At 45.1% G+C, this 19,643-nt stretch overlaps 1 protein-coding gene across 1 annotated transcript in view; it reads left to right on the top strand.

Annotated features, from left to right (window-relative positions):
- LOC308372556 (putative flavin-containing monoamine oxidase A) overlaps nucleotides 1–18,507 on the top strand; it is a gene marked incomplete at both ends in the record, with an annotated part of 36,327 nt that extends 17,820 nt beyond the window's left edge. The window contains 5 exons of the mRNA XM_080847747.1: nucleotides 679–779; nucleotides 4,263–4,421; nucleotides 7,281–7,367; nucleotides 10,737–10,837; nucleotides 18,165–18,507. Coding sequence (XP_080703873.1) covers nucleotides 679–779; nucleotides 4,263–4,421; nucleotides 7,281–7,367; nucleotides 10,737–10,837; nucleotides 18,165–18,507 — 791 coding nt within the window. The remainder of the gene's footprint in view (nucleotides 1–678; nucleotides 780–4,262; nucleotides 4,422–7,280; nucleotides 7,368–10,736; nucleotides 10,838–18,164) is intronic.
- Between the last annotated feature and the right edge of the window lie 1,136 nt (nucleotides 18,508–19,643).

Raw genomic sequence — 19,643 nt, 5'->3', positions numbered from 1 at the left:
TGTGTGTGTGTGTGTGTGTGTGTGTGTGTGTGTGTGTGTGTGTGTGTGTGTGTGTGTGTGTGTGTGTGTGTGTGTGTGTGTGTGTGTGTGTGTGTGTGTGTGTGTGTGTGTGTGTGTGTGTGTGTGGTGGGTGGGTAGTAAGCTATTGTCTCCCTGTAGTAAATATGTAGTAAGCTCTTGTGTCCCTGTAGCATATATGTAGCAAAGTCATCTCCGTGTAGTATATGTATGTCATGAAGCCCTCTCTCCCTGTAGTAAGGGTGTACTACATTTTAGTCTCCCTGTAGTGTGTAGTAATCTATGGTCTCCCTGTAGTAAGTGTGTAGTAATCTATGGTCTCCCTGTAGTAAGTGTGTAGTAATCTATGACCTCCATGTAGTAAGTGTGTAGTAATGTATGGTCTCCCTGTAGTAAGTGTGTAGTAATTTATGACCCCCCTGTAGTAAGTGTGTAGTAATGACCTCCCTGTAGTAAGTGTGTAGTAATCTATGGCCTCCCTGTAGTGTGTAGTAATCTACGACCTCCCTGTAGTGAGTGTGTAGTAATCTATGGTCTCTCTGTAGTGAGTGTGTAGTAATCTACGGTCTCCCTGTAGTAAGTGTGTAGTAAACTATGGTGTCCCTGTAGTGAGTGTGTAGTAAAAAAAAAAAAGTAATCTATGGCCTCCCCTTCTCTCAGCTAAGCTCCAGTACCAGCCGGCTCTCCCAGCAGACAGACAGCAGCTCAGCCAGCACATGCCAGTGGGCCACATGACCAAGTTCATCATCACCTATTCTACAGTAAGTGCCAGCTATACTGTTACCAACCAAACAATCATCGCCTATCCTGTGATAACTAACAACAATACTGCTACCAACCAAACCATTTTCGCCTAGATTGCGATAGAGACACCAAAAACGCGATAGAGACACTAAAAACGGCAAAGTTGTTATACCCAAACCAAACCATCATACCCTACCGTTCTGTACGTACCAATACTACTTAAAACAAGAAAATGAAATCACATACCCTGCAGTGCCTGCTCCCCAGCAAAACTATCATAAGCACCAAATATACCATCATCACTTCTCAACAGTAAGAACCAACACTATTGTAACCCACCAATCCATCATCACGTACCCTATGGTAAATAACAACACCTCATTAATTAACCATGACAAAACGTAATCAAAATCATCGTCATAAAAATCAACCAAACCATCTTCACCTTCCGTACAGTAAGTACCAACCAAAACGACCATCCTCAGTATAGATGCAGCGCTCCTAGCTCCTCTGTTCTGATGCCTCTGCAGGGCCTGGTAGAGTCAATCAGGCTTGTTCTGACCGGGTCTTTAGATCTCTGTGAGCCCCTATGGGCACTGCGTGTACCTGGGCCTGGCTGAGTTATTGCCAGCAGCCAGCGGCTGGCGCGGCATACGGTAGCGAGCAGCCAAGCTGGATGCAGGCCTCACGTGTAAGCCTCTTAAGAGGAACAGAGTCAGCGTGTGTCATCGCTAATAACACACTCCTCCTGACATTCGCCTCCGTGGGGCCACTGGTCAGAAGAGCAACGAGCGCCGCACAACGCTGTGTGTGCCCCCTTGTGTATGTGTGTGTGGTCACCCCGGGGCTAATAGCTGTTCAATCTCTTGAGCTGCTTTACAAAAGGTGACGGTACCCGTTTTGTAATGAGCCATGCATAATACATTTGTAAGCCACTTGTTACTTATTCATGAGGCATTCAAAAGCTATTATCAGGCCTCTTGTTCTGCTGGTGTTTGTGTGTGTGTGTGTGTGTGTGTGTGTGTGTGTGTGTGTGTGTGTGTGTGTGTGTACGTGTGTGTCTCTCTGTGTGCGTCTGTGTGTCGGTGTGTGGGTGTGTGTGTATGATGAGTGTGCAGTGAAGTCGTGCTGTCAGGTTGGAACACTTTTAGAAACTGGCTCCTAGATTCTGGAATCCTAGAGCCTGTCTGAAGTGAAGTAGGAGTTCCTCAGAGACCTGTGCCTTTGCCCAAACTTAGCCAAGTAATTAGGTGTCATATTGAATATTTTTAATAGTAGAATCATTTCCAAAGAATAATAGTTCTGGGCTGATATCATTTGATATTTCAATCTAACACAATATTTCAATCTTGTGATCATATTGGATACCTTAGAGTCAAATCTCCTGTAATAGATGTTCTTGGTGATGAGAATATTTGACTTTATTAATGTCATAATTTGTAATAATAAAAGTGATGTTCCATTCTGAATCTAGCCTGACAAAGTATCACTGAAGTTAGGGTAACACTACAGTGAGTTAATGATGCATTCCATTTGTCCTTAGGGAACCTGTTTCCTGTTTGGGGCCATCACGACTTTTGCTGAGCTCTTCCACGTAGGGAACTTACTGTGTAACTAAAATGCATATATCCTGATGTATTAAGAGATGTGCTAGCAACAGCCCCGTTACTCCCTATGGGTTTATTCTCCTCGCAAGCATGCTCACCTCCCACTTCAGGTTTACCATTCATACATGCCCAACATGCCCGGTGTTGTTGACGCTTCAAGACACAATAGATTTGTTGCATTGCCAGACCTTTCTGTATTGCCTGTCTTTTAAAAAGGTCTTTAAAAGGATTGAAATACATAAAGCTATATTAGGCCCTCGCCCGCATACTGAGACACGATTTGCCAAATCATGCTCATGTATTACAAGTAGATTTTTGAGCTTTAGTTTTCTACAGTGAAGGAGTACGGGAGCACTTTAAAGGTTATTTAAAGAAACATTTGACCAACAATGTGTTGAAATTACCAGACCAATCTCCAATTTAACGGTTTATATAAAAAAAATAGATTTATTACAATTTCGAGATAAACCAATCAACCAGTTAGCATTCCAGACATAATAGAAAACTAAGATTCTAAGAGGAAAGAATCTTCCTTATAGCAGAGAATGGGTACCTTCGAGCATAACAGTTAGAATAGGAGCAAGACAGGGGAAGAGCAGAGAACAATAGATGCAATAGAAGCTCTCAAATGAAAAGACTCTCGTATCATTTGGACGAAGAATAAGCATCACAACCCCAGGATTTATTTATACATAATCAACTCTCGGCCTGCAGCAGGAGGGGGATTTATACTACAGCATAAGTGAAAATTCAATGATACAGTGTACCGGAAGGAGTCAGGGAGCGAGCGTGGCCTCTCTAAATATTTCACTGCTGCAGCGAGCGAGCGTGGCCTCTCTCAGCCATGTGGGATCCTGCTCTGTCTTAGTTCAAGGCTCTTTTGCTCTTCTGCCGGGTACTCTTTCAGTGCAGACACAAAGCCTCTCATGCCTGCGATTATTCTCTCCCCAAAACACAATACCATACTTTTCATTATCGGGCTAAACGTGGGCGAGCTAATGTGTTCCATGGCCAGTTGGGTTTCCATTGTCACTTTGGCCAGTGTCCAGGGGCTAATAGCCTGCCAATTACCCTCGGGCCAACTGGTGTTTGAGGCAGTGTTGTAACCCGCATTGTGTGGCCAGGCACAGACACACACCGGACTCGAACTTGCAACCGCAGACATGGTAAGTGGGCGTATTAGCTAGCAGACTAAAACCTTTGGGTGCTTGCATCTGTCGCTAGCATGTCTCTTAAAGTGTCAGGGAGAGAGATTTCCTGTAGCACTGTACCTGCAGGCTACTGATACAATCACCCCCCTAAACCTCACTCTCAATATGGGTCACGGCACCAACGTAACTTGCGTCAGGTGGACAAGCTTAATCCCGCACAAGACTCGAACTTGAACCTGGCACATTTGAGGTAGGCGTTTGTCGGTAGAACTTCTCTTAAGGTATTTGTGTTTATCACAGCACAGTACCCACTGGCATTGTGACATCAGCACTCAAAATCAGGGCTCAGCTCATAAGAACGTGCAATGGTAGCTTGATCAAGGAGGGGAGAAGAACCGACACGATTGTAATTTTATAGGTCCGTTCTGATTTGATAGGCATAAAAGCTGAGAAATATTTGGTCCGATGGCAAATCGTTCTCCTTTATGTGACCTAGAGCCTCGAGGGTATTGGCCCCGGCTGATAGCTCTGGCTCGCACTGGCCTGATAGTGGTAATGTGACTAGTGCCCAGTGCCAGCGGCTCAGTCCAACCCTGTCCACAGCAGCCAAGCTCAGACAGGGAGCAGCCAGGAGGAGGGTGACAGCCTGTCCTCTCCCTGTTTGTTGCATGATGAAGGACATGTGATGGAAGTACTCCCATGGCAGACACTTAGTGGATGTGTGTTTCTCTTGTGCCGCCAGGCCTTCTGGAGGGAGAAGGGATTCTCAGGTGAGATTGTGGCCCGGCCGTCCAACAGCTGTCCCTTCAGTGTGACTTTCGACGCCACCAGCCCCAGCGGCAGCCCAGCGCTAGTGGGCCTCATCGCCGGGTTGCAGGCGCATGACTGGAGCTCTACAAAGGTGAGTGTGTGTGTGCGTATGTGTGTGTGAATGTGTGTGTGTCTGGGGTTGGGGTGGGGTGGGGTTGTCTGGGCGGGCATGTGTGTGTGCGAGTTTGTGTCTGTTTATGTTTGTGTGTGTGTGTGTGTATGTGTGTGTGTATATGTACTTGTGTATTTATGTGTTTTTGTGTCTATGAATGTGTGTGTGTGTGTATATATATATGTGTGTGTGTTTGCGTGCGTGCATGTGTGTGTGTTTGTGTCTGTGTCAAGGACAGGGGAATAGTGACAAAGAGGGAGTGAGTGATAAGAACACATTGAGCACTCTTCATTGCCTTGCTTCGGGTGCTCTTGAAAAGGTCTTTGAAGGCTAGAGGTGAGTGTGAACATGTGGAAGACAGGAACACAGAGACAGAGAACTATACCAAAAGAGAAACTCAACTTCAGATAGAAGTGGAAAGCATGAGAGAAAGAGGGAGTGGGAGAGAGTGAGAGAGTTGGCGTTGGTTGTGAGGACAGCGTTGCACACGCGTGCGAGAGAGAGAGAGTGTGTATGTGTGTGTCTGTGTGTGTGTGGTGTGTGTGTGAGTAGAGACAGCTAAGCTGTCCCTGAGGCAACTGTGTTCCCAGCTTCACACCAGACGAGGAGCAAGGAGTCGGCACAGCAGAAGGAGAAGCAGGTGCAAATGGATGCGATTGGGCTCTGTGTCTGTCACCGTGTGAAGGTTACTCTGCCGAAGTGTGTTCTCTCAGCTCCTTAATGTGTGTGTTCAAACGCCAGGCTCCATTTACCGCTTATGCAACACCTAAGCTGGAGCTGAACTGGCAAACAGGTTAGGCTGCTGCCTTGAACACTTTCAAAAAGCTATACACGTACTCATGGATATGCACATACAGACACACACAACATTGTGCGCACACACAAACACACACACACCTTTCAGCAGAGACAGATGACAGTTCCCATGGCACCAGCCTAGTCAGTTCAGCAGTGGATGTGCGACACACACACATCACGAGGACTTGCTCATACCTACCCCTCCCCCCCACACACACAGACACGCACATCACCAGCCTCACATTTATTCTACAGGTGAACCACTTGAATCGATGGGATTGCATTTTTGTTGTGGTTTTCCAGACTAAGATAGTTGTGTTACGTGCACGGCTCACAGCACGAACATAAAGGAGAGGCCACGCTGGTTTTATAAGAATAAATCATTTATTAAAAGGATAAAGGTTATTTCAAAGTATGATGCAAAAGTGTGATGCAATTCAGTATTGTGAAGAGTAAAGCAAAAATTGGTGCAAAGTCAGTTTAGGGGTAAACAAACAAAAAGACAACGGAGATCAAACTTTCAAACGACAACAAAGAACCAAACACCAAAGGCGAACCCACATTTTTACGACAAACGACGAACCAAAGAGCCCAAATGCTGGGAGGACCCAAGCAGCCTTGACTGCAGGCTGCACAGGGCTTTTATATCCCAGCTAATCATGAACACACCTGTCCTCAATCACCTGCCCAGCTAATCAGGAAAACACCTGTCCTCAATCACCTACTGCAGAGACAGAGAGGTGGAGAAAAGCATGGAGAGAGAACAGGCATGACAATCCTAGGGTGGGGCCTAGACCCGCCAGGGTCGTAACAGTTGTCAGAGAAATAATTAGTGAGCGGTTTTGTTCCGGTTCTTGGTTTCCATAGAGAGTGTGAACGTGCTGGCATATCTTCCTTTCTCTCTCCTCCTTTCCCAGCACTGAGAGCCTGGGTCTGGCTCTTTTGCAGTCACAGGGAGCTCAGCTCCAGCTGAAGCCACGTACGTGTGCAGTCATGCTGGCAGCCCGCAGGCCTCCACACAGGAAGTGCTGAGGAGAAATATAGCAGCTATACCCTCCACTGCATACTGATGGAAACAATTGGTATTTATGATAGTGTTTAATTGTCATATCCATTAGTGGAAGGTTGTTAAAGCTAAATATCAAAACCAAAAAAAAAACAGCCAAGGGGGGGATGATGCATTGCGCTTGGAGACAGGGGTGCCCTGTTTAACCGATCCCACTGTTCGTGACCACTTAGAAAGGATCTGCATCAGTCCTAGCCTGGTCAGGACTCTAGTAAACCTAACAGAGCTAGAGTATAATGGAGAATGTTCCAGAAGCTGCTTAGCGTGCAGTCCACTTGATGGGCAGGGTCGTGTGCTGCGAGTGGACACGAGCAGTGATTTCATGTGACTTAACGTCTGCCAATGATTAGCCCTTCAGTTCCACAAGGGCTATCTTTCATGTGTCCTCAGCTATATCTTTCTCCCTTTCTCAGAAACACACACACGAACACACACACGAACACACACACACACACACACACACACACACACACACACACACACACACACACACACACATTTACTTCCCCCCTAACGATCACACACTCATCATCCTCCCTCGCCCCAATCATCACACGCAGATCTCCTCTTCAAACTATCACTCATACACACACACACACACACACACACACACACATCATTTTCCCTCTAATGATCACACACTCTTCCTCTCTTTGAAGCTGTAATAGAGGGGCCAGTTAACCCCTTGGCTGAGTAATTGGTTCGGACATGCTGCTGTGTGCAGGACATGCAGACGTGTGTGACGTGTGTTACAGTGACCAGGGCTTCGGTGACCCGCACCTTTATGTCCAAGGGCTTCAGAAGAGACTTGAGTTATTCACATCGATCGCTCTTCACTCCCACACACTCAATACACACATTCATTTTTTAACGGGCAAACTCTTTTTTTTTTCTTACCGTGTGTGTTGTAAGAGTGTGATTTGAAAACTAACGACCAGCCCCTTCTCTCCCTCTCTCTCTCTCTCTCTCTGCAGTTGGAGGAGAGGAGAGATGCGGTCGTGTCCAGCCTGGTGAGATACCTGGGCCCTGAGGCCTCGCACTTCATCCACTACGTGGAGAAAGTAAGTCCAGAGTCTTTCAGCGTGCTTCCTTGGCCTCGCCTTAGAGGCTACTGTTGTGTGTTTTAGACTTAGGCTCCAGAGGCAAAGAATAAAAGCAGATGTTCCAGAACGATCCACCGCTGTGTGTGAGCCACCGCTGTGAAGGCGCATCACAGACATCAGTGGTGACACGCGCACTATCGGGTGTTAAAGTCATCTGTTAGCCTCGACAGAGTTAGCCCCTGGAGATACCCCGTGTGCTGTCCTACCCCTCTTGAGGGCTGCAGCAAGCAGAGCTGAGGGCAGTCGGCCAGCTTTAAGGGGCAGTTAGGCTGCTGAGGAGAAGAGAACTGCTCCCCGAGGAGCCCCAGCGCTGACTCTAATCAAGACTGACAAATGAACACGGCAGGGTGACAGCCGTCAGCTTAGGCAATATGTTAGCATTTTCCCTCCCTCAGCAGAGAAAGGGCAACGCACTTTAGCAACCCAAACACACACACACATACAGTTTTACAGACACTCACACACCCACACAAAGGCGTACACTCACCACACACACACACACACACACACACACACCCACACACACACACACTCATCATGCACATACACTCATTCACATATGCACACAAATACACTCAAAGAGGGACACTCATTTCATGCATGCACACACGCACACACACTCACACACACACACTCTCATACACACACACACACACACACACACACACACACACACACACACACACACATATAAACACGTCTGCCTTTAGGGGAGCATTAGCTGGCTGTATGAATGAGCTGTCAGTAAGATGAAACATTTTTGAGAGGAGTTAAAGTCTCAGTTTTCTCCCTTACTAAACTGCAGAAATGTGTCTGGAGCCACAGTTGACACAGTTCGGTTACATGAATAGAGCAGCACGTGGCTGCCACAGCAAGCTGCATTAGTCACAGTCAGGTATCTGTGTGATGCTGTGACTCAGGGGCGGAGTGGGACACAAAAATCCACCGGGACAATTCTAACTGCACCGGCCCACAACGTGCCCACAACGTGCCCACAACTGGCCCAACCCGCATCCCCTCCACCTCCCATATATCAACTACAGAAACAAACGGGCGGCTTTTGATCATTATTGTTAGATTTAGAGTTGATGTGTGGGTGACAGACATGACAGTGACAGTGACAGTGTATTTGTATATGTACATTTATGGAAATACGGAACAAATCGACTCCCGTATTGGCTCAAATGTTATGCTAATTCGCAACAATGTGTCCTGTCAACTCACTTGCATCTAGTTGACGGCTGGTTGAATAAATCCGTAATTCTTGTACATTTTGATGCACTTTCCTCCTGCATCCGCCTCTTTTTCAGTCTGGCCTTTTTGCCCCCTCCTTTCTCCTTTCTCTTATGTCCCTCCATCAGGTACGCTTCACCTGCTCTCTCTCCCTGATAGCCGCTAATTTATCTCCCTAGGTTCACTTGATAAAGGCAGAACGATACACATTTCCCATGATGCTTTGCTCGACCATTCTACATTCAACAAAAAAACGAATTAAATCGCTGGCCAATTTATATTTGTGGTCATGAAAGTAATGGAGCGTCTGAATAAAAAGAATTACATCAATATAGGAGGCTAAACAAAAATCAGAAAGTTGGATTAATGGGAGTGAGTTTGACAGACACCACCATAGGTGTGATGTACAGAGACAAATAGTGCTATAAATAGTGGTTGGACGGCCCAATCCTGTAACTTTTGGAGAATTTAGAGATTTTCACGGGACCATGATTTGACGTACATGCAAATTCGATGGGCCGCTCATGGCTTTGACTCAACGGCTGCGAAGGCCGGCCTGCAGGCTGGTTCTCGAGAGATAATTGATAGTTTTCAGCTGACGTCAGAATGACCAGCTGAAGGGCAAAAAAGACGTTCCAAAGCTATTTAACACAGGAGTTAATACAGGAACCACCCACCTTTCAAGCTCTTTTAATATAAGTTAGTAAAATGCCAGACAGCTGTTGTTCGGTTGGCTGTTTAAATCGGCGAGTCGACAACCCCGGATTTAGTTTTTAATCGCATTTAAAACCCGCTACCGCTCCTGCCAGCTGATACAAGAAGTGTTTATTTCGCCGTGGCTGCCAGCTGATTGTATGCGCCTTCTGGTTCAACTTTTCTCGGACACACAGTAAACTGTAGACTTACTTTTGGAGCTGGAAAGAAAAGCAGTCACCCTGTTCTGGTCGCCTAATTTATCAGAATAACTACCTAAAATGGGAACAAATCAAGTAATAAAGACAAACAAAGCATCAAAACTATTCAAATGGGATTACCCAGCTGCTGATCTACCTTAGTACCTAAGCAAGCAAGTAGGTTAGGCTAGTGTATTTTGCCATTCAACTAGTAATACTACAATGTCAGTAGAAAATATATGGGAAGATCATTTAAGTTGTCATTCGCCAGACAAGGTTTTCGTACTGGTTTAAACCAGGGAATTGTTTCAAAACATAACGAACATCGTTGGGTAGGCTAACGGCTGCTAGCTTACAGCAGGTACCTCGCTAGCTGGTACCTAGCTAATAAATGGCATTTATCTTTGCTCTTATTATGAAGATGGTTTTTAGCTTTCACCTTCCAGACGACATCGTTGTGAACCCAACCACTTCTGAAAATTAAATAACTATCTGTGCTTCTGTAGGCTTTCTGTTTCTTTCTGTGAGATGTGTATGGGGACGGATTTTCTATTAGATAGGCCTAGATGTAAATATCTCCACACTGGAGCTCAGACAGGGACTGTGGGGAGGTTAACGAAATAAAAATGTCAGGACACCTGCAATAAATGTATCACAAGTTCCTAATTTGTTTTCCCTTGTGAATATTTCTGTCTGGCTATTGTGGTATGGTCTGTGGTTGATGGCATTCGTATTTGAGTAGGCACTGATCGGCGTTTTTCACTGTTTCTCGCTGTTTCGCTGTTCTTTTTGCCCGTCAGCTAACAATTGTTGTGACGTCACTGAAAACTATCAATTGGCCGACAGGCCCACCGGGAAAAATCCCGGTGCTCCCGATGGCCACTCCGCCCCTGCTGTGACTATAATCATGATCCAAGTCTGCTCGTGCAACCCGCTGTCCTCCCAAGAAATCTCATCTCACAATACTACAGATTTCTACAGCTGAACCATCAAACCGAGGTTTAATTTAGCATCTGTGAACTAAGATGATGTTCGTTTGTGAGGTTGTAGGCATTGATCTTGGATATCTAATTATTTATCTCAATGTTTTACTATGTGAGGTTTTCCTGTGGTTATGTCTCTAACACACTCTTTCCTAAAAGTTGGTGTGAGTTGAGCTTGGGGTCTGAGCGTAAGTGTGTGTGTTTGTGTGTAATTGCAGGACTGGGCCCAGGAGCCTTACGGCGGGGGCTGCCCAGTGAACGTGATGATGCCAGGGATGCTAACCTACTTCCACCCCAGCTTCCGCAGGCCCTTTGGCAGGTGAGAGCTCACCCCCACCCTGCCCCCACCCTCTCAGCTTAGCACCCCCTCAGTCCTGCATGCCTTAGACAACTCGCCTCAGCACCCCGCCTGAGGGGATCAGACAGTCAAAGTCAACCAACAGTCCGGTTCCGGCCCCACTCCGGCCCCACTCCGCCCGACTCCGGCCCCACTCCGCCCGACTCCGGTCCAGCTCCGGCCCTCGTCCACAGTTGTCTGAGGTGCGGGCAGAGTAGCCTCAGGAGGGACGGAGAGGAGGGGGGGGGGGGGAGGGAGTCTGTCTTTAGTGCCGGTTTGACTTTAGCCACAGCGAATAGACAGAGGGTCAATGGGAGGCCACTCTGTAGGGAAACCAGCTCTGAATCCATTTACAGATAGGGGTACGAGCGGAGACGAGGAGAGGGGAATAGGGTGGTAGTGGAAAGGAAGATACAGAGGGAGAAATGGAAAGGGAGTATGAGAGAGTGAGATGTACAGATGAATAGAGAGAGGGATAGAGAACGTGAGGGACTGAAAGAGAGGTGGGGAAGGACAGAGATAAAGAAAGAGACAGAAAGACAGAGACTGAGGGGAGATGAGAAAATTAGTAAGTGAGAGAGAGCGAGTGAGTGAGCACGAGAGAGTGAGTGAGTGAGTGAGTGAGTGAGTGAGTGAGTGAGTGAGTGAGAGAGAGAGAGAGGGAGAGAGAGAGAGAGAGAGAGAGTGAGTGAGTGAGTGAGTGAGTGAGTGAGTGAGTGAGTGAGTGAGTGAGTGAGTGAGTGAGTGAGAGAGGGGTACACGTAACATCAGTGGATTTCCATAATGGCATTAAGTCCCCTGGCGAGAGGATGAGCTCAGCCTGGCTGGAGAGTGTGCTGTGCATGTGATGTGCAGCAATGCTGGGAACCTGCACCCACAACCGGCACATTTAGCTCTGAGCCCCCACCGCACCCCCGCCCGCACCATGTTCAGCTCGTCCTTGAAGTCTCTCTCTCTCCCTCTCTCTGCTGCTGTTAGCATTCACCACAGAGCACGAGGTACGCAGATCAACCTGATGGTACAGACGAGGAATCACAAGGACTCAGAGCACGAGAGAGAGAGAGAGAGAGATAATCGCAGCACACTAGAGGCCAGAAAGCAAAGCAGGGCAGAGCAAAGAAAAGCTAATCGGAAGAGAACAGAACCGAATCGAACCCAACAGCAGAGACTTTAAAACAAAACACTATTCTGTCAGATACACACACACACCAGGCAGAGAAGCTAGGATGCCATACAGGGCTCAGTATGTAAGAGTGTGCAATAGTGTGTGAAAACACAACGAGAAGCTTATATTCCAGTTCAGTCCAAGCATGTCCGAGTGAATGTTTGACGTGGTTGCAACAGTGGAGAAAGTGGGATAACACACACACACACACACACACAGACACACACACACACACACACATACACACACACACACACACACACACACACACACACACACACACACACACACACACACACACACACACACACACACACACACATACACACACACACACACACACACACACACACACACACACTACAGCTGTTCTCACACGAGGCTTGCACAGGCACACCTCTGGCTCTGTGTGTCCTCCACCAGTCTGGGTTGGCCTGGTGCAACAGGTAGTTTGTGCACATTTTCAGCGAATGTACTTGTTCAAAGAGCTCTATTGCAATGCACACCACAATTACACAAATTACACACACCACAATGAATACAACCCCTAAATGTGAGATCAGTTACAAGAATATAAGAATTATAGGATATTTTAGAACCACAGGAATGATGTATTATTATGAAAAGCCTGATGAGAAGAGGATGTTTCTCAATATAATGTTGCCTTCTAATATACTTCTGAGGCTTGGTTCCTGTTTCTGTCACATTTGAAAACCTTAGTTTTGAATCTTGCCTTTAAAATAACAGTACTCAAGAAGCAATTTGTCGGCACATCACAAACTCTGTATTGCAGCTTTAATGGTAAGCTTTGTTGAGTGAGCTGGTGCATGTTATGAGTTTGATGTTGACAGGCCTCTTTGACTCTGAGGGGAGTTATTGATTGCTGTTGTGTGTTGTGTTGATGTGTGGTTTGCTCTGCGAGAGCAGAATCACAAGCAGAGCTCTCACATCTTTACTGAAGCTTCCTGACAAGTCCCTCACAACAGCGTGGATGGCGGTGTGTGTGTGTGTGTGTGTGTGTGTGTGTGTGTGTGTGTGTGTGTGTGTGTGTGTGTGTGTTTGGGGGGGGTCCAGCTTCCTAGCCAGATGAGCTTCATTGTGATACAGCTAATCTGCCTCACTCAAACTAATGCATGGGGGTCTAACAAAACATTAAACATTCTCTCACACACGCTTAAAGGAGAGGAACATTATAACTCTTACATACTCTTAAAGGAGAGGAACTGTAGAACTCTTACACACACTTAAGGTGAGGAACAGTAAACTCTTAACACACTCTTAAAGGAGAGGAACAGTAGAACTCTAAACCACTCTTAAAGGAGAGGAACAGTAGTCTAACGGAGAAGAGGTCAGGGAGCTAGCAGGGAGAGGTCAGGCACTGCACTTAAACATTATATTACGCTTCACATTACCTTACATTTTATTAACATCTCCTTGCATTATATTAACATTACAGTACATTATCTAAATATTATGCTGTTAGCTGTCAGGCCACTACAGCATGACTTTAAAGGTGAAATATGCCGTTTTTGTTGTTGTTCTTGTTCTGAGCCAACAGTGCAAAGGTTACTCTCCAAATATTTTGATACATTATTTATGCATTTATGTATTATTTGGCTCATGAACATTTTAATCAAGATGCACAGGTTGAACAGGACTGAATTATGCTTGGAGTATTTTTGTAGGTCAAAACGATTTTTTTCACAGCAACTATTACAAACCTTTGAAAGTGCAGTCCTTGATTACAGTCAACAGGGGAGAAAGGAACATGTTGTCCCACCTTTGTCTCCTGTCTCCAAACGTACATCATAATAGTGAAAATGTTCCGTACCAAATGAAGGACCAAAGTCTTGGGCATACATTTCGTATTCATTGTTTTGACATAATATTTCAGGATACAATTATTATGCATTAACTTGAGAGTGTGCTCATGTGACAACTTACCCGATAAATGGAGAAGTTGTCACGTTGTATTAATAAAGTGTAATTACACTTAAATGTTTATTTTTTTAGTTGTAAACTGAATGATGTCACTGTGCTGTGATCAGAGATGGGCAAAAATACATCAAAATGTATTTTGATACAAAATACAAAATACCCCTCAAATAAATGTATCAAAATAAAATACAAAATACTGTTGCCAGAAAATGTAACAAAATACAATACATGTATTTTGTATTTTTAAAATACAGGAAATACTTTTTCTGAATTTTCAGTTTTCTCACAATTTGGTATAGCAGAACATTCAGGTTTGGGCTATTCAGTGGCGTAACGAAGTAACCACGGGCCAGGTGCAGGCTATTATGACGGGCCCATGTCAGTGGTTCCGTATCCTTTTTTTCATGTTTGTAACCGCCGCCACAGGGCTCTCATTGCAATCTCTTTGGCTTCCGGGAGGGCTATCCCCACCGTGCTTTCGTCATACATAATTGCAAGGTAAGGACTAGGACGCGATCTGGCACTCCTCGCCTGGGCGAGACGCTCCACTTTGTGAATGAGGCGCGCCTCACCTAGGACGCGATCTGGCACTCCCCGCCGATGAGACTCTTTTTAAAGATCTTACCCTACTATAAACGTTGTTGAGACTCTTACTAAAGATCTTACTCATTCTCACAGAGACAAAACAATACACGTAGCCTACTATAAACGTTGTTGAGTGTTGTGTGTTGCTGTTTATTAAGTTGAAAGTCGGTAACAAAACAGAGACAAATAGCTACACGTCAAGCAATGTCATTTATTTCCTAAAAAACATTTTACGAATCCAACTTACATTACCACTGCACACTCACAACTAGGGGTGCAACGGATCATCATTGATCCGTGATCCGTTCGGATCATCTATTTCGGTTCGGCACACGCATGATCCGCGGATTGATTTATGAAAAAAATAAATGACCATGCTGACCAAATAAAACAAAATATGAATTTATTATGATTTTACACCAAGCGCCTAAAGCGGTACTAATGCGACGCAACGTTCCACACGGGTAAATTAAAACAGCGCACTGTAGTTTGCCATGTGTGGTGCTTGTTGGAGAGAGGAGCTACGATTTAAATGTTTAGCTCGCTCCCTATCATTAATAGATCGCTGGGTTTTAAACTTAAGCTGGTAGTCTGCCTGTGCCTGTAGTGGTAACCATAGTGATGATATACAACTGTCTACCGGCTGAGCTGGTGATTTTTCTGCCACATGAAGGCAGAGAAGATTTTTTTCAAGAACCAAAAGATGGAAATATCCTATGCCTGTTGACTTTCCCAGATGTTATGTGAATACACAGACATCCCAAGTCTCCCTGAAGTTCCGGGAGTCTCCCGCATATTGATAACGACTCCTTGATGCCTGCAAATTACTTAAAATCTCCCGGAATCTAGAGCGAGCGAGCCAGACCGCGCACACGAGACAGACGTGATCCAAACTGCGTTAGCATCTGTGTAGCGCGCTCACGACAGAGAGGGAGAGGGACCTAGAGACTGTGCGTGTGTGAGGCAGTGTGCGTGTGTGCCTCAGGAGCATCCTGATTGGCCTGTTTCGGTAAGTCAACAAATTCATTTTCAGTGTGGGCGGGCTTTTATCTCTTCTCCCGACCGAATTAATCAATAATGAAATTAATCAGTTCAGTGTATCTAGGAACAGGGCACAGGGAGAGTGCCCCCCAAAAAGAAAATGTAAGACATTTTACAACAGACTATACAAAGGTGTACGTACCCCTGTAAAAGACTTGTTGTTCATTTTGTATGGCCCTACCTCTCTTGCACTAATTCTTATAATGTTAAGTTATACATGTTTATATGTTTTTAAAGTAATATAAGTTTATTATCTTTAAAAAGAAAGCCATACAACAGTGGAAACACATCGGCATGGCCACGCATTTACAGCGACATCACCCCGGTGTTTCACTGACAGGAGTGAAACCAAAAGCGGCTCAACAACCGCTCATCACCGTGGCATTTAAGCAGCCCCTTCCTCCACATGTTTATTTGTCTTTTTTTTTTGCTAATCCGTGACTCTGATCCGAGGAACGATCCGAACCGTGAGTTTTTTGATCCGTTGCACCCCTACTCACAACCTTACAGATAACGTATAGAAGTTGTACTAGCATTTGTATTCAAAGTTTATACTTTAATCTACCAAAGTACTCACCGTTTAACAATACAACTTCCACAAGTTACAGATTATCTTTGACAACATTGGCGCCCACATGTGATTGACAACACTGGCGCACACATGTGACATCACACAGATAAATGACTATTTGTTTTGTTTCTGTGAGAATGAGTTAGATCTTTAGTGCGAGTCTCAACAACGTTTATAGTAGGCTAAGATCTTTAATAAGAGTCTCATGTGCACCCGGGCCCCTGCCTCTATGCAATGCGGCGCAGAGTGCCAGATCGCATCCTAGGTGAGGCGCGCTTCATTCACAAAGTGGAGCATCTCGCCCAGGCGCGGAGTGCCAGATCGCGTCCTAGGTGAGGTGCGCCTCATTCACAAAGTGGAGAGTCTCGCCCAGGCGCGGAGTGCCAGATCGCGTCCCGGACCTTAGCTCTAATTGCGTATAAGGACATCACACGGCTTTCATCAAGTCACATTGTGTCAAGATGGCTAACGTTCAGTGCATCAACTCGATTCGCTCTTTGAAAGAACCTCCTTTAAGTCGGTGTACTGAAGATAAATTGACAAGGATCAAGACAGCTTTCTAAGTTTTCGACCACAACCCTGTGTTGTGAAAAAAATTGATTTAACATGAGAGTCAATGAGAGAGATCTGGGGTGATTTCCTTTTCGCCCCAAAAAGGGGCAGGCCATAAGAAGCAACACTTTGGCAAATTGACTGATTCGACATTGACATTCAGAGGCAGATCAGATGGTCTCGTGGTAGAATCCGACAGAAAAAAAATCTCCTTCTACCTAAACACTGGAGAAAGTAATTTGAGTATTTTAAATACAAAATTACTCCATTCTAAAGTATTTTGTTACAAATTACATTCAATTTTTTATCGGCCCTATCAAATACAAATGACAAAATACTTAAAAGCAAATTAACTGGTATTTCAAATACAAGTAATTGAAATACTGCCCATCTCCGGCTGTGATGTTATATCAATGCTGGTACAAAAAAAAAAGGTTTCCAACGGGTTGGAAAAGGCTCAATTCTCAAGCTGCTGTTATCTACGTCATAAAATGGGCAAACCACCACCCCCAGCCCGAGAGTTTGAATTTAATTTTCACTGGCTGATCGAGACTCATCATTCACCCCCTCCCCTCCCCACCCTGGCCTCAGTCCTTTCAAACCTTTTCAAAAAGATGCAATAGGTAGAGTTAGGCTCAGAGCTGGGAAGGAATTTACACTTTAAGCAAAAAAGCAAAACATTATTAATTGTGAACGTAGATTTATTTTAATTTTATATCTGAAACTGAACTCGACACCTTAAATGAACATAAAAATAAGCAATCATTTCTAAAAAATGTCAAAAATAATGATTACAGAGTAAGTGTGGTCTGCCAGCGTTATTCAAAGTCATAATTCTGGCAAAACATAAATGGCCTCCCCTGAGGTAGTCTACTTGCAGCATGGGCAGTTTTCTGCAACACACACATTGAATCCAAGTCTTCCTTGGCTGGCGGTTTGAAAATAGTTCACACAGGCAAGGCAGAGGCACTTGCTCTCATCTGATTGTATGTTTAATGTAATTAATGAAATGTTTAACATAATGTTTAACAGCATAATGCTTTGTTGCCCTCTTTTTCTTTCCCAAACTTGATTTGTACACTTTGATATTTTCTTTTTCTGCCCACATTAAAGGGATTTTCAAATACTGCACCACGTTGCAATAAACTAGTAATATTCTCATTGACCTAGTCATGTACCCTACCAGGTGCCTCTCCACTTCAGGGGAGAATAGTCAACACAACACACGTACCCCCTGGTCACTATGACAACTTGCCCTGAACTCACTAATTAGTAATAAGTTAGTAATTGATGAATCAGTAAAGTAATTAGTAACAAATGAATAGTTAATTAACTGATTACTAATTCAAAGACTGCACCTAGACTGCACCTATACCTGAGTATAAATAGATGTATGTGACAGGCTGTTTCCTGGATGCCTGTGTAAATTGTGTATGTGTGTTAACTGCTTGCTGTAGGATCCACTGGGCGGGCACAGAGACTGCCACCGAGTGGTGTGGGTACATGAGCGGCGCCATCCAGAGTGGCCACCGGGTGGCGCTGGAGGTCCTGGACCGTCTCAGTCCACACACCCTGAGCCAGGAGGAGAGGAAGGCAGCACAGGGCCCTTCCCAGCCAAAGGCTCAGAGTGACCGCTGGAGCCACGTGACTGGCTACTCTCCTCTCCCTGTTGCCCTCACCCTAACTGCCATTACACTATGTGCCACCCTGCTATTGGTCAAGCCCCAAATCAATAGGGATGTGATTGGACAGGTGATTGCATGGCTCCCTACTAGAGTGACTAAGAGAGTTGTTCCCTAGAGAGATGTAGAGAAACACAATGTATTACTTGAGGAATTAACCGTCCATACATACCTATGTATCTGTATCTTATGCTATTAAAGTTGAATTCCTGAACAGTGTTTCTTCAGATGAACTAAACTGTATTGTTGCTGTGGTAACCATGAGGCCATCACACACTCCTAAAATGGCTGAGCTGAAGTCGTTGGAGGTGGGAGTTGATAGATACTCCAGTCAGGAAACTGCTAATTTATTGCAGAGCAGCTTCCTGTTTGTCTTGAGGAGGAGGAGGAGCAGACAGAGCTGCTTTGAACATGCCAGCACAGCTCTGGGCTGCAGTCCAATAGTCTGTTTTGCGAGGAAGGTTCCTACCTGAGTGAAATGACCTGGTAGGAATTAAGTGAAAATCATGATAAGAGCTGGTTGAATTCTCTTGAAATGCTAAAGGGAAGGTGCTTCAATGCACCCTTTCTTATCATCATTAGGGTGCACTGGACAATCCTTTTACAAAAGGATCCAACAAATGATCAACATGACCCTTGCAATAGGTTGGTTTCTATCCAACTCATTCAAATCTGTTATGCACATTCATGAAAATTCAGCTCAACAGTTTCCGTCAGCTGTGTTAAGCAAATAAAAAAAATCACAGGAGGAATTATGAACAGCTATGGCATAAAAATGTAAGGTTGTTAGGAGATGTTACGCCCCAACTTTAGTGGCCCTATGGGGCGAACAAACAATCCACCACTGACCAAATTAAATACTAAAACACCTTTTAAAAGTACCAAATCCATGGGATTTATTACCAACAAGTACACAACACTACATGACAAAATCCCAGGTTGAGAGGCAGCAAGACCAGCAGTCCCCACACAAAAAGCCTCTCCTCTGCAGCAGCAAACTGAAGTCTTTAAGTGCTGCTTGATCACCTGGCCAGGTGCATCTCATCTGGCCATCAGGGGGAACACAACATGGGTGGAGCTACAGAAAAGGGAGGGAAAGTGACAAACAAAGAACACAACACATGGTCGTAACACCCCCACCCTTAAAACAATGAATAAATAGTGACGCCCGACTCACATTGATGCGTTGGAATGCGTTGATCCAACGGAAGGCAGAGGAGGAGTCTGGCGCATGGGTTTCTGTTGATACCGGAG

The sequence above is a fragment of the Sprattus sprattus genome (assembly GCF_963457725.1).
Source record: "Sprattus sprattus genome assembly, chromosome: 11".
Lineage (NCBI taxonomy): Eukaryota > Metazoa > Chordata > Actinopteri > Clupeiformes > Clupeidae > Sprattus > Sprattus sprattus.
Note: the sequence above shows the minus strand (reverse complement) of the source record. Positions and strands in the feature narration are given on the sequence as shown.